The sequence below is a fragment of the Anopheles maculipalpis genome, chromosome 3RL (assembly GCF_943734695.1).
Source record: "Anopheles maculipalpis chromosome 3RL, idAnoMacuDA_375_x, whole genome shotgun sequence".
NCBI classification, from domain to species: Eukaryota; Metazoa; Arthropoda; class Insecta; order Diptera; family Culicidae; genus Anopheles; species Anopheles maculipalpis.
This window is the reverse complement of record NC_064872.1, coordinates 31395777-31409586: the sequence shown is the minus strand read 5'-3', so window position 1 is coordinate 31409586 and position 13810 is coordinate 31395777. Positions and strand designations below refer to the sequence as shown.

General features: G+C 44.9%; 2 protein-coding genes across 6 annotated transcripts in view; one reads left to right on the top strand and one right to left on the bottom strand.

The window, feature by feature from the left end:
- Positions 1 to 4215, bottom strand: part of LOC126564179 (uncharacterized protein DDB_G0283357) — a 36260-nt gene extending 32045 nt beyond the window's left edge. For all 5 annotated transcript variants that reach the window (XM_050221138.1, XM_050221140.1, XM_050221139.1 and 2 more), the window contains exon 1: positions 4062 to 4215. In XM_050221138.1, the coding sequence (XP_050077095.1) occupies positions 4062 to 4175 (114 nt within the window). In that variant the 5' untranslated portion in view covers positions 4176 to 4215. The remainder of the gene's footprint in view (positions 1 to 4061) is intronic.
- Positions 4216 to 9358: 5143 nt separating this feature from the next.
- LOC126563925 (uncharacterized) lies at positions 9359 to 13590 on the top strand. The gene is made up of 5 exons (XM_050220732.1): positions 9359 to 9651; positions 9729 to 10424; positions 10495 to 10646; positions 11077 to 11267; positions 11352 to 13590. The coding sequence occupies exons 1-5, from the start codon at positions 9375 to 9377 to the stop codon at positions 13588 to 13590; spliced, it is 3555 nt and encodes a 1184-aa protein (XP_050076689.1). The 5' UTR covers positions 9359 to 9374.
- The last annotated feature ends 220 nt before the right edge of the window (positions 13591 to 13810 follow it).

Below are 13810 nucleotides of genomic sequence, written 5' to 3'. Positions count from 1 at the left end.
ACAACCGCCAGCCCCGGCCACCCTCAAAACGACTAAGATCAAGCGCAAGATTCATTGGCCGTAATCGAATCGAAACGCGTGCGACTGCTCGTTCGCGATGGACGCGATGAACGAACGCCATTTAATTAACATTTGCAGGGCAAGGGACAGGGGAAGGGGATGCAAGAAACGAGTTAGTTGGTAGGCTGCGAAGCAGGTTTTTGACGCCCCTATTGCGGCCAAGTTTCCTCACTTTTCACTGAGCGATGCTGTCGTTCCAAGCAAACAAACACATTATCAGATGCGTCGGATTCCCGCGAACAACCCACTGGATCAAGTGCAACCTTTTCTCTCGCTCTCTCTATCTTACTTATACCAAGAAAAGTGGCCAAGACGCAAGCAGCTGCGCTACTGTAGTAACCCAGTGTTTGGTTAGAAGTTAGCCCTCTACGACACAACAGCGGCTCAAGCGGTGTTGTTGCGTCGGAAAGGGGTTGTTTGCTCAGTACCAACAAAACGGACAGAAGCATGGTTTACACCTATACAGCACCCCCGAAAGCTGTACGTAAATAAAGACCATACGCACACACACTTCCACAAATTACCTCTCAGTGACTAGCGACAACAGTGGGCCGCTGTCTTTCCCTTCTGATCAAACGAGTTTGTGTGACACAGTGCCAGGGAATGCTTTTTTTACCCCTGCTGACATTCAACGTGGTCACTAACCGAAGGAATTAATGCATTCTTGAACGACGTATCCTACTCGAACTGCGAGAAGCAGAGCAAGAGGACGACAGGCACGGCTAGATTACTTTTCCTTTCAAAACAGTCCCCAATCGCAATGTTGTACAGGTGCATCGGACAAACACGGACGAGTCGCGATCGCAGCAACGATTGCAATCGGCCGTCTTGACATGCAAAACCGGGCCGGGCTCTGATGGTTTATTAGCAGTAGAGATCCGTGAGACTCAAAATAGGGACCCGACACGATTGCTGCTTAACACGTTATTTATAAATACCGACAGGCACACGAACCGTCAGCATACACACCCGGTTCTGCGCACACCCTCAAGCATCCACCCCTCCCCTCATCGACCAAAAACACCCTGTCCTCTGTTCGCCGCGAACAGTGTAAAACGGGTTACGGTCCGGTACAGGAGGTTAATAAAAAAAAAAGATCACCAACTCAATAATACTCTCCGAAGCACAGCACCATTGCTGCAATTGCAAAGCGGACATTACTATTTCAAGCTGCTTTGCAGTGAGTAAAACTCAATACTACCGATGTTGATCATATGAATCGCTTTTTCAGAGGAATGAATTTGCCAGGAAAAAATCAGAGCATATTATTGTTCCAAAGCTCTAGGATTCTATTTCGACCAATCTACCAAGAAACCTTCGAAGGCATGCTTTTAAAAAGCCATTAAACAACATATATTGTGGAATTTTGAAGTCACCGCACCGCCGAGAAACATCCCTCTAATAGCCCTAGCATCGGCTAGAGCGTTTGCAACATTTTCTACCACAAACAACGATACTCCACCGATCGTATCGCGATCGGTCGAACGTTGCTAATTAATGCCTTGAAACGATTAACTGATGACGTTCGCATAAATTAACATCGGTAAATTGTACGACCAGTAAAGTTCGTGGGTAAGTTGTAAATCGTACCGGAGCATTGTTGATTTCTACTGATCGAATGATGGAAATAGGGGAGGAAAAATGCATATCTGTACACAAAATAATCATTCAAATTAGACAGAATGTTAACTAAATTAAAAATATCATAAACAAATGAGAAAATATATTTATTTTGAAGTAAAGATAGGCTCGTTGGTTTGCACACGAGTTGATCAGGCTAGCTTACAGTAATTTACTATGAATCTTCTACAGGTTTATACTACTATGTTCGAAAAGTAAGGTGACATTGGATGTCAAATTTAGCGCGCCAAAAGAAGCTCCTTGTTTTCAACAGTTCTGACAGTTCTGACCCAGCTAGGGGTGACAAATTGTGTTCGGAGCTGCGCTATGTGTTTTTGTCCATGTTGATCATGTCCAAGTTTGTGGAGCAGCGCGCATGTGTCAAATCATGTTTGCGCAATAAAATAAACGCTGCGGAAACATTGAATCTATGTCGAAGAAATATGTGTACAAATGGTACAGTGATTTCAAGAATGGCCGTGAGATGATCGAAGACGAGAACCGTCCGCGGAGATCATCCACGTCGACCAACGACGCCCACGTCGTCCAAATCAAGGATTTGGTGGTCAACAATCGTCGGTTGACGATACGAGACCTTTCGGAAAGTGTTGGGATTTCCAACACCATCCAGAAAGATGTTTTGGGGTTGAAGCGGGTGAAGTCTCGCCTGGTGCCTTCATTTTGTGGAAGTTTTTCGCAACAACTGGCACCCATATTGTTTCGCAATCGCCGTTTTCGCCAGATATGGCACCAGCCATCTTTTGGCTGTTCAACGAGTTAAAACGGCCGCTTCGGGGACACCGTTTTGACACTATCGAGGAGTTAAAGCTGTAGCGACGGCGGAACTAAAGGACATTCCAGCATTCGCGTTTTCCACGTGCTTCGAGAAATGGGAGATGAGGTGGCATTGCATCGGAAGGGGATTACTTCGAAGGTCCTAGTAAGAAAACCGTTTAAGAAAAAAAAGAAAAGTCACTTCATTTTTCGGTCACAGTAGTATATTTATTTTGAAGTAAAGAAAGTCTCATTTGCTTGCAAATGAGTGGATCAGGCTATCTTTGGCCTATAAAACAGGTGTATATGCCAACCTAGACCCAGTCCCAGCTGACATTCTTATCCTGTAAGAGGATTGTGGCACAAGCGGAGTGTGATTTTTATTTCATTAAAACGCCTAACAGATAATTTTTGGTAACAGGAAACCTCTAATAATTACTACTATTAACAATTCTTCTAACATTTCCTAACATTAAAACCATTCTTGATGAATTGGTGATGATTTGAATGTTTAAAATCTAGTATTGCAGAGGTTTCGCGATAAAGTAAAAAACGGCAAGTTCCCATTCGATTCTTTACAATATGAATTGAAACTTTCAAAATCGAGTTTTCAAATCATGAAGTTAATGCCCGAAATAGGCATTTCTCGCTAAAGTATCGGTTTCTACTAGCACAGCGTTAAGAATGTGTTGAGTCTGAATACTTGTTTTTTTTTTTTTTTTGGAAATTATGTACTTCAGGAACATAGAAAATGTAAATCAGTCCAGTGTCACCGTTTTAATCTCCAAACAAGTACGGACTCATGAAGCTTTCTGCACAAACCTCCCGTCAAAATATGTTTTTTGGTTAATGCAACTTAGAATCTCAGGCCAACTTTATCAATACTCTTAAAACGGATATTATATTTACTAACATAATCAATGTGCTTCAATACTGAAAGTTGTTTTGAAATATCGTAAAAATTGTAGCTTAAGCAAATCGCAAGGCAAGACCTTTTAAATTAGGAAACATCAAAAATATTCTTAAAACGCTACTTGGTTGTCAAATTAATGCTATCTGTTCGTACACCCATTTATAGTCCTGATTTACCTAGCAGAGCCCTGCAAGTGTCAGCAACTTTTCCGCCAGCACCAATCGGATTGAACAACTATTTTTTTTGTTGGTTTTCGAGCCGTATATTCGAACCGAATTTTCCCAACGAAGAAAAAAAATGTGTCATATATCTTCAATGTATCCTTCTCTGTACCGGTTCCCTTATCATGGAGTATGATTGCCACTGACAGAGTCATCAAACGCTTTTCCATTAGTCGCAAACTCCAAGTTGAAAGAATAAGCCGCTGTTTGACAAAAGAAAATTTAATCAGACACACACACGCACACTCTCACACACAAATGATGTTCCAATCCCATATATGCACTCAGATGCATAACCCAATGCTACCGCATGTATGCTTCACCTCCTCTTATGCACAGATGTGGTGCATGGAGAGGGTGGCTGGCATTGGCGAAAAACGAAAGATTCAAACCAACAACGGTCGACACAAAAGAATGAAAGAACCAAAACAGGATGGAAGGGTAAATCTTATCCGGGGAATGACCCGCCTTACCTTCGACGTCACGTCCAACACTTCCCGCATGATCCGCTCGAACTCGGCCGTCTCTTCCGCCTGCTTTTGCGTGTGCAGTGCAATTTTCTCGCTAAACTTTCTCGGGTTTGCCATTTTCGGACGCTTTTCCTGCTTGCTGTCGGATGAATTTCCACCGTCCCCACCGCTACCAAACACCGCTTTTCTACCGTTGTTTCACACCGCGTGCGCTACACGCACGTGTGCGTGTACTAAACGTGTCGCTGCTGTATTTGTCACTCTCTCCCTCTCTCGCTGCTCACTATTATTGTTGCCGTTTCACTTCCGCTCGCGCGCGCGCACCCACTCACACATAAGCGCAGTAGGCTTTTCCTTACGGTTTTGTTGTTATTGTTGCGTGGTTCCTTCGCGATGTTCTGCTGTCGATTTTTCACAATTTTCCACACCCAACAGAACTCACACTTTGTGTGAGCGTGTGTTTGTATGTGTGAGCGTATGGACGCCACTATTGTTGCAACAGCATGGTGACGGAAATGCCGATAAACAACAGTAAACACACGGAAATACACAGACTAATGACCCAGAGACTAACCTCCTGGTGTGTCGTTGGAAGTAAAAAAAAACATTCAAGACAATATTTTTGTTTCGTTATTCACTTGTGATCCATTTTCATCTCCACTACACTCACGAAAAACACGCACACACACACACTACAACTTCACGGGGACGAAGCTCGTTTCACATCCGTTGTTGTATGTTTTTCCCCGTTTTCCTCTCGCGGTAATAAAATAAAAAAACTCACACACTCGTGTGAAAAACTTGTGTGCTTTTCCTTCTGGATATACTTTTTCCGCAACTGCAACAAACACGGCCACCTTTACTGCTGCACCACACTTCGGCTCTCGATGCCGGTGGCCGGGTTTTCATTGCCACATACTAAGGAAGGTGAAAATGAAAGCTTTATTTATTCATTCTTCGTCACCACGTTGTTTCTAGCTTTGTAGGGCCTAAATGATTGCAGCCAATTTCGAGCACCGGAGCACCAAAACACACACTCTCAATGGTAGCTGATGAGCGGTTGCGTTAAATCGTGAAAATCGCCTGCTTTGTTTTCTTATCCGGCCGTTCTCGACGGCATAAACGTGTTGCCCCACACTCCGCTATCTATACCACCGTCTTGCCCAAGGAGGTGTAGGGGCTGCGATGCAAAAGTTTACTTTTCCCACAAAACTACCCCTTTTCTTAAGGCTGCAATCTTTTTCTCTCCATCTCTCTCTGGCACTCTCTTGCACTGAACACAGCAGCAGACGCTTTTCGAGGACACAGCAACTGTGCGAGCACAGACGAGTGGCTGTGCTGGGACTCTCTTGGAGACGGTTTTGTAGTGCAACCTGTGCGTGCGTGTATGTATGGGGTAGGTACTTCGCGAAAGAAAAACTTAATCTTCAAAACCCAAAGCAACCCTTGCATTCATCCAACCCTTCGTTCGATTAAACTAAAGTGTCGGCTGTGGGATGTTAATACGGCAACGGGGCCGGTCTTCATACGGCGGGGATATGGGTTCAAATTTCGTCCGGACCATTCCCTAGTAGTGAGGACCTGACTATCCAACTTCGTGGTATCAGCAGCAAGCCTAGTAAGCCATTCGATGGCCAGCGTGACCTAGCAGAAGATTGACTGTGAACTGAAATTCTTCTCCATCAGCTGGCGGAATCACTGCGCAGGAAATTTTATAAGTCATCTCGAAAAATGATAACTAGATTCACACCATCAACCACACAGAACTTCCTTGATGGTATGTCTTTTGATAGTTGGCAGTGGGTAGGTTAAAGCCTCATTCTCTCCACTGCTGAATTCGGCGGCCATACACTTAATCATGCTTTTCGCTGATCTTTTGTAACGCAATTCCGTGCCGAATGCCTCGTTTGGTGGAAACCTTGCAAATGCAGGGGCGGCGCGACAACAACATCGTCAACAGAAACCTTCATGGGCAACACTCCAGCTCCACACCGCCGAACATCGCTCGTTCAAAGATGTGTTGACGTTTGTTTGTTTGACCATTGCAGCTTCCCGGGTCAGGCGGAATTAAATGGAGACGCAAAACGTGCCACCAACTGGACTGGGCCACACGAAACCAAGCTGTACCGAATAAAGTTCCCCCTTGGACAAGGTGTTTGGGCTTGAGATCGAAGACTGCAAGATCGTAGTAGGCGAAAGGGAAAAACACATCTCAACCACGATTGCACAACCCGTGCCGCGCACACACCAGCAACAAAACCGCGATCTCGCGTGCTCTTAAAGACGCACACACACCGATTCACACACGCGCGCGCGCACCCGTTCACATGCAGCACGTCGTTTCGAAGTGGCAGCGGTTTCTCGAGGCAACGATGTTGTGATGTTCCCGCTTGTGCTGCTATTTTGTTCGGAGCAGTTGAAATAACTACTACTTTAGCTGCGAGCAGAGAACCGTGCGTATATCTCGCGCGCACCGTCATTAAAATCTTCGCACACAAGCGCGCGCACACACACGTGGAGGGAGGGGGGGGGGGGAGGGGGTTGGTTGTGTGTTGACCTAAGCAAGCAGCTGGTGCTGTAGAGAAGCGCTTGCGAGCGAAAATGTGACCGCGGATAGCGCGGCCAGCTAGAAGAAAACCAGCGGGAATAGAAGTGAAGCAACAAAAAAAACGCGATCTAATCCTAATATAATTTTCAAAACGATTCATACCACACGCTCGCATGATGTACACACTCCGCGGATGCGAAAAGCGAGCGGAAGCTCGCTGGATCGAGTGAGAAAGAGAATGCGAGAGGGTAGTAATAAACGAAACGAGAGAGCGAGAGAGCGAAAACCGCGAAGGATGGTGAAACACGGTGAAGAAAAACACACAAAAACCCCACACTGATAGCTGATAACACACAGCGCAACCGAGTGTTGTAGGAAATCGAACGAATTATATTATTGCTACGAAGTACAAGCCGACCGACCGAAAAGCGCTACACAATTCTTTCCATTCTTTTCCACACCGCACACACACACACACGCACACCACTCCCGCTCGCGGTTGCTTCAACAGTTCAGAGTCAGCACGGGGATCCGTCTACATCATTGCACACACAGGCACGCACACACTTCTGCGCTCTCGCGATGTGGGAAGTGGGAGGCTATTTTTCTACGCGTTTTCCTGTATCAGTATTTTTTTCTCTCTCTCTCTCCCCCCGTTGACTTTTTACCAGCTCGTATTACACCGTTTTTTTCCACCCTCTGTACTGTACGAAAGTGATGGCAATAAATAAAATCGGAAACATATTTTTCCATTTCAAATCGGCCAGCAATCGGGAGGAAAATCCCAAACACTAAAGCACTTTTATCAACTCCTAACCCCCCCCCTCCCCACCACCTCCCCCCCACATCACGGTTCATCGTGATTCGATAAAGAAAAAGGAAGGTAGCTCTCTCCTCACTGTATTGCACTAGAAAAACGAATTAGAGCAGAATGCCTAGGAGCAGGTTCGGCTCGTTACCATGAGGACACATGCATATTTGCTTCGATAAAAACCAATTTTTCAATCGAGAATTACTTTGCTCCATGAATGGAAACGTTATGCACAGCACAGCACACATACACACACGGCACAGTTTTCTCTGCTCAAGTATTTTTCAGCATCAGATTTTCCTTGTGCAAATCCCGCTGGTCACACAACAAATCACATTCACAGGTTCGCTGAACAGGCTTACCGTAGCAGCACCAGCATATTCAACAAACACACACACTTAAGCGAACAATGTACGGGTTTTTGGTAAAGTTTAACTCAGATTTTCCAACCCACCCTGGTGGGGTTTATGGGCTATTTACGTAGCAGTAAATTTTTACTGTTTAGGAAATAGTTTTGCTGTTTTCACAGTCGAAGCGGATCTTTGACAGTGCAAGACAAGAGAGCAAGAGAGCAGCAGTTGCACACACTACTACAGCTCTACCTGGTGCTGTCAAGAGTGAGGGCGAGCAAATGAGACGGTGCACCATTGAGCTACCCTCGTGGTCATGATGAATTGACAGTTTGAGGTAGATTTTGTTATTCGTAGTGTTTACTAAAAACATCGCGGCTAGCGAATGGGAATCCACATCCAGTCGACGGCGACCGGAACACTTTTGCGTTTCGTTGAATAGTTAAACTCTATTGGCCGCGGACCACGCAAAGGCCTCGGGCCGCGGGAAATTTTAAACTTTAGATATCGATGCGAAACAGTCAAAAAATCTCAATATTGCTATTCCAGGATTTTCTCCCCTGTCCCGAGTAGGTAGCTTCTAGATGCTCCAGGTTCACAAAAAGCGATTTCAAAGCATGGAAATTTCACAAGGGCTCATGAGGATTTGCAAATTTCCCGTGGCCCGTGACCTTTGGCATTGCGTTGTATAGTTATAGGCCCTATAGGCCGTCGGCCACGAGAAACTAGAAAATTAAAAATTCAAAACCACGAGTAACGGGAAATTTCAAACTTTAGAAATCGACGCGAAGCTTTCAAAAAAACTCAAAAGTAAACAAAATCTCTAGTATATCTCAAAGCTATGAGCCCACCTAGTCTCACTCACTTTGATTGCGATGTCGGCATTTTTTCTATTGCCCCGTGCAGGTAACTTGTGTATGCAACAGGTTATTAAAATATGATTTGAAAACACCAAAAATTTAAAAAAAAATCTCGGAACCTGAAGCTTACGTGTTATGAGAGATTTCCAGATGAAATTTTAAGATTTTTGTGAGTGTCTTCTCACCTTGAGATCATTTTTTCAGGTCCGGACTCATGTAAAATTCTACTCCTTAAGGTGCAAAATGAACTATTATTTTTTTCGTCCGTCTAGAATACTAAGAAGAAATAATATTTGTTGCCTGTTTTATGCATATCGTTTCTCTTGCCCGTCGTGGTGCCACATTCTACCGCATTGTTGTTATTTCGGTTTGCTATCTGGGAAATGTATGTCTTTGTGTATGATATTTTTCACCGGGTTATCTGCGTCAGAATGAACGTCATCGTCGAAAAACATGCTTTTTTGCGTAAGAAAATCGTATCTGGGTGTATTGGATGTAATTTTCAATTGCGAGAATTATTTTCAATATTTAATAACTTTTAACCAGCAAATCAATGAGCTTCGTAAGGTCCAACAATCTGAAATCGGTGCGATGCCAAAAAACCTCCGAATTGTGTAGAAAATCTGTTGAATCAAGGAGACAAGAGAGAGAGAGACAAATTGAGTGATTGAATGGTTGCTGCCGATAGGTTTCGTGGAAAAAAGGTGTTTCGGAATTGTTCCTCAATTTACTCATGACACCGGAGTGATGGCTACCCGTCGACCACGCGTAAAAGTAGCGGCTAATCTTAGCATTCGTCGACCGCCGAAGACAAATACGGCCAATGTTGCTGTAGAACCGATCAAGCAGGATGCACAATCGAGTGCACCATCCGAACCGGTCAAGGAAATCGATGTGGGTAATACCGCATTGCTTGCACAATCAAACAATGCAGTACCTGAAGCGGATGATCAAAGTGGCACACATCCGTCACCGAAGCCGGGTGGGCCACCTGAAGAGCCATTCCAGGAGTTTAAGCTACCAAGTATGTTTTGTTGTTAATGGTACATGCTTTAAAAAAAGAAAGAGTAAAAATCTATTCCCGTATTTCGATTTTAACAGAGCCGGTAGACGATATTGTGAAGCCTTCCCATGTAACTCCAAGTTCCGGTTGTCTAGAATCAAACGCAAGCTTGGGCAACAATGTCCAGAACGGAGAAGAACCTACATCCCCCCGCAAACAGGATGCTCGTCCCACGTTCACGTTACCGCTAGCGCGCAAAAGAAATCGCACCGAATCGCTCACATCGAACAAATCGCTACCGGAAGGGGTAACCGTCAATAAGGTTACCCGAAAGGTTGCTACCAAGCAGGAAGAATCCCAGCGAACACTGGACAACAAAAAGGAGATCCGCAAACGGTTAACAAACATCGAAAATGTGGACAAGCAAAACTTAACCATGTTCGATATGATTTACTACAACCCAGTGAATAATCCAATGACGGCGCCTGCCCTAAGTAAGCGTGGTTCGCTGGAGAACATTCCCAAGAATGTCGACGGTGCCCGTGAGAGGGAAGGAGTACGAAGCCGGAGCGTCAGTAAATCACGTTCACCTACACCGGCACCTTCTGGGATGGCGTTGACGGCGCCAAAACCGGCCCCGGACCCAGTACAGCTAACACCGCAGCTGAAGCTGGGCCCGAACGGGGAAATGATACTCGACGAAGCTAGTCTAGTGATAGAGAATGAGCGTGAGAGGGAGATGCGCGAAACGCTTGCCAACACGGACATCGTGTATCAGGATGAGTTTAGCGGAAGTGAGTGTCCGGGTTTGCTGTTCAAGAAAAAATCTGTATTAACTGACTAATGATTTCGCGATTCACGCAGATTCCGGGTACTACAGCCGCATCAGGCGAACGAAGGATTGGGACAGTGAGGAAACGATTCGCTTCTACCGCTGTCTACATACGATTGGGACTGATTTTTCCATGATGTTATCACTGTTCCCCCGACGATCTCGTCGCGATCTCAAGCTTAAGGTAGGAGCAAAAAGCCCCTTCTCATTCTCATTCTCACCTAAATTTAATTTTATTCCTAATGAGCCTTTTAGAGAGATTGTAGCTTACTACATGTGCCTTTTCCGTCTCTTGTCAAGCATGTCCTATTCTTGCCATCGATATTTATCATCTGGGCACTGGGGAATGAGCATTCCTAGATAACATTTGGTCCATTGATGAGGTGCACTCTAGAATCCTTGATCCCGTGTGCTCTTCTGTTATTCCTCAGCAGCATGTTTTTTTGTCCCAAGCGCTCCACCGCTAATCTGCTGTTCTTTGCCTCTTTTCTCTATTACAATTACTTTTCTCTATTCCGGATGGGATTTGAACCCCGGTCCCGCCGCCCCCGTATAATAAAATAATTTAAACGTATAATGTAATATTTAATTATGAGTGTAACATTTTTTTCCAGTTTAAAAAAGAAGAGCGTTACAACCTTCGGCTGGTGAACAAAGCGCTGCAATACCCAAAGGAGTTCAATGTGGAAGAATTAAGGCAACAGTTTGCCCATGAGGATGAGGAGCTCGAGCGGAAAAAGCGAGAAGAAAATGAGCGCAAAATGGAAGCGTTAAAAACGCAGCAGAAGGAGCAGTTACAGAAAAAGTATTTCTTTGTTTGCTTATTGTCGATCGTCGATAGGTACCGGTTTAGAGCATAACGCATTATTTTGTCTTTCTTTTCTTGCAGATTAATGTTGCAAATGTCCACTAGTAACAATCCTCAGCGAAAGCTTAGTAAATCGGAACGAGCGATGGTAGACACGTCGGAAACTTTGGGACCGGAAGAGCTGAAGCGACCAAAACGTAAAGCAGCTCCGGCAAAGAAACGAACTACCGCTAAGTCCGGCGCGCTTTCCCAGGTTCCAACTGATCTTGCTGCAGTGAAAGAGGAAGCACAACAGCATCAGGAACAATTGGAAAGCTTGTCTGAGAGTGGATTAATCAGCTCAGAAAATAGCCAAGTGATCGTTTCGCTTGATACTACGGCTAAGGAAAGCTTTAAGAAATCGAAACGTACCCCAGCACCAAAGAAACGAGCTACATCGCAGCTAGATTCCAATACTGTCGAACAAAAGGAGCCACAAACGCAACCTGAATCTGTTCTTCAAAGCGAGAACAGTTGTACAACTATCGGTGCAGATAGCGCCACTCCAAGTATCCCAGTAGAGCGTGAATGTTTCAAAAACATCAACTATACATCAGTGTCAGTGAAACATGAAACTGTGGTGCTGGCAAAGGATGTTCCCAAGTTGGTCGAAGAGAATGCTCCGCAACAGTCTGCGTCCGTTTCGGAGGATAATGCATCGCATCACACCGCAATTCCTGATATAACCAATACCATTATCCAAGCTGCAATAGACGAAAATATAACTAATAGAGTAATAATACCATCGACATCACCGTCCTTAGAACGGCCGGACACAGAGAAGGGAAATCAGCTAGTTGTGATGGAAGAACGGAAAAAGACGTCTGCTCCAGTGAAAGGCGCCAAGCGGAAGGGCGCGAAAGGTCGACCGAAACATAGACGTCCGTTTAAGAAGCGACGCACCGCCCAACCGAATCGATCCAGATCGGTTCCTGAAGAACCGAAACTTCTGTTACCAGATTACAAGGTTTTGGCGATTAAAAAGGACGTTACAGAAGTCGTACCAATAATGGACAGCAATGTGTCATCTGTTGGAGAAGCTCCGTTCGTTGAAGCGAATAATTTTGCCGAACCGGAAACCAATCCGGAGGGACCGTTTGTGCTATACGAACCAGCAGCTGCATCGACCTACGAAAATCCGCACTTAGCTTTACCGATCGCAAAATATCAGTGCATGGAGGATACGGAAGATTGTGTACCGCCGGGTTATGCAGATGCTAATGAGATGGGCCATGGTTCTATTGTGGCCACCTCTTCCGCAGAACCCATCATGCACGATAAGGAAGATGATTCGATCACTGTGATAACGTTGCAAAACTTGGATGATCAAACGCACACTACATGTGTACGGACGGACGTTGGCCCTACAGTGGAACCTACCCTGATCAATGAGCTAACGCCGGTGGAAATCAAATACGACGAGTATGATCCCGCCGATCATCTTTTGGTGGGAAGTACGGTAAAGCGAGAAGAGTGCAACGCTGTAAAAGCCAACCACCATGTAACGACCACCGAAAGCAATGTCCCTATTAATGTGCAAATTATTGATTATCCATCACCGGTGGCAGTACCTTCTACTGATCCAATACCTTATATGGTTTTTGAAAAGCTGGAATATGCCTCGTCTAGCGATACGATCATCTTTCACGATCAGGCTCCTACGTCTGGTAAAGCGATGTCGATTGTAGACCACCAATCATCCGCACAATATGCTTCCCCTGTACAGTTGAATATTGGGGATGAAACATCTTCGATACCGGCATCCGATGGAATTCATCCTGGACTAAGCAACGAGCAGACACTTCTATTGGCTACACAGAATTGTCCGAGCTATAGTAACACCGGAACAGTTCTTAGCTCTCCTAAGCACGAACAGATGCTATTAAACATACAGCAAACTGCGTTGGATGTAAAGCTAGGAAAGCAAGAGCATACTGACGCTATCGAGAAGATAAACAAACAGCAGCATCCGGAAGTGGATGGCGTACAAGAGGACAATGATGGATTTATGTTCGAAAAGGAAGAAGAAGTGGAAGAGAACGATGAGGGACTTGCGCTCGAAGTGGAGGAGGAGGAGGACGATGGTGGATTTTCGCTCGAGGATATCGATATCAATTCGCTGGTGCTGGTCGAAAGTCAGGATAGTGTGAACCCAAACAGAACGTTCTATGAGATATACGTTTCCAATCCGGACACGGGACAGCTGAGCGAAAAACCGCTCGACGTGCCGGCGGACGTGATCGAGAGCATACGTGCAATTTTGGAGTCTGGCGAACGGTAACCGAAAACAGATGGACGGCAGGCAGCTTTTATTGGTTAAGGAAGTTAACCAAGCGGAATAAATTCTCACTAAGTAAGTTATAAAAGTTGTGGTCCGAGTGGAAAGTGTTCAGAATCGTGCGTTTTTTTTTTTATTTTGTATGAATCTATAGGCATTATTAAATCGTGTAGCATTTATCAAATAAAGCAAGTCTTTCTCGATGTTTTTTTTTGTCGTTTGA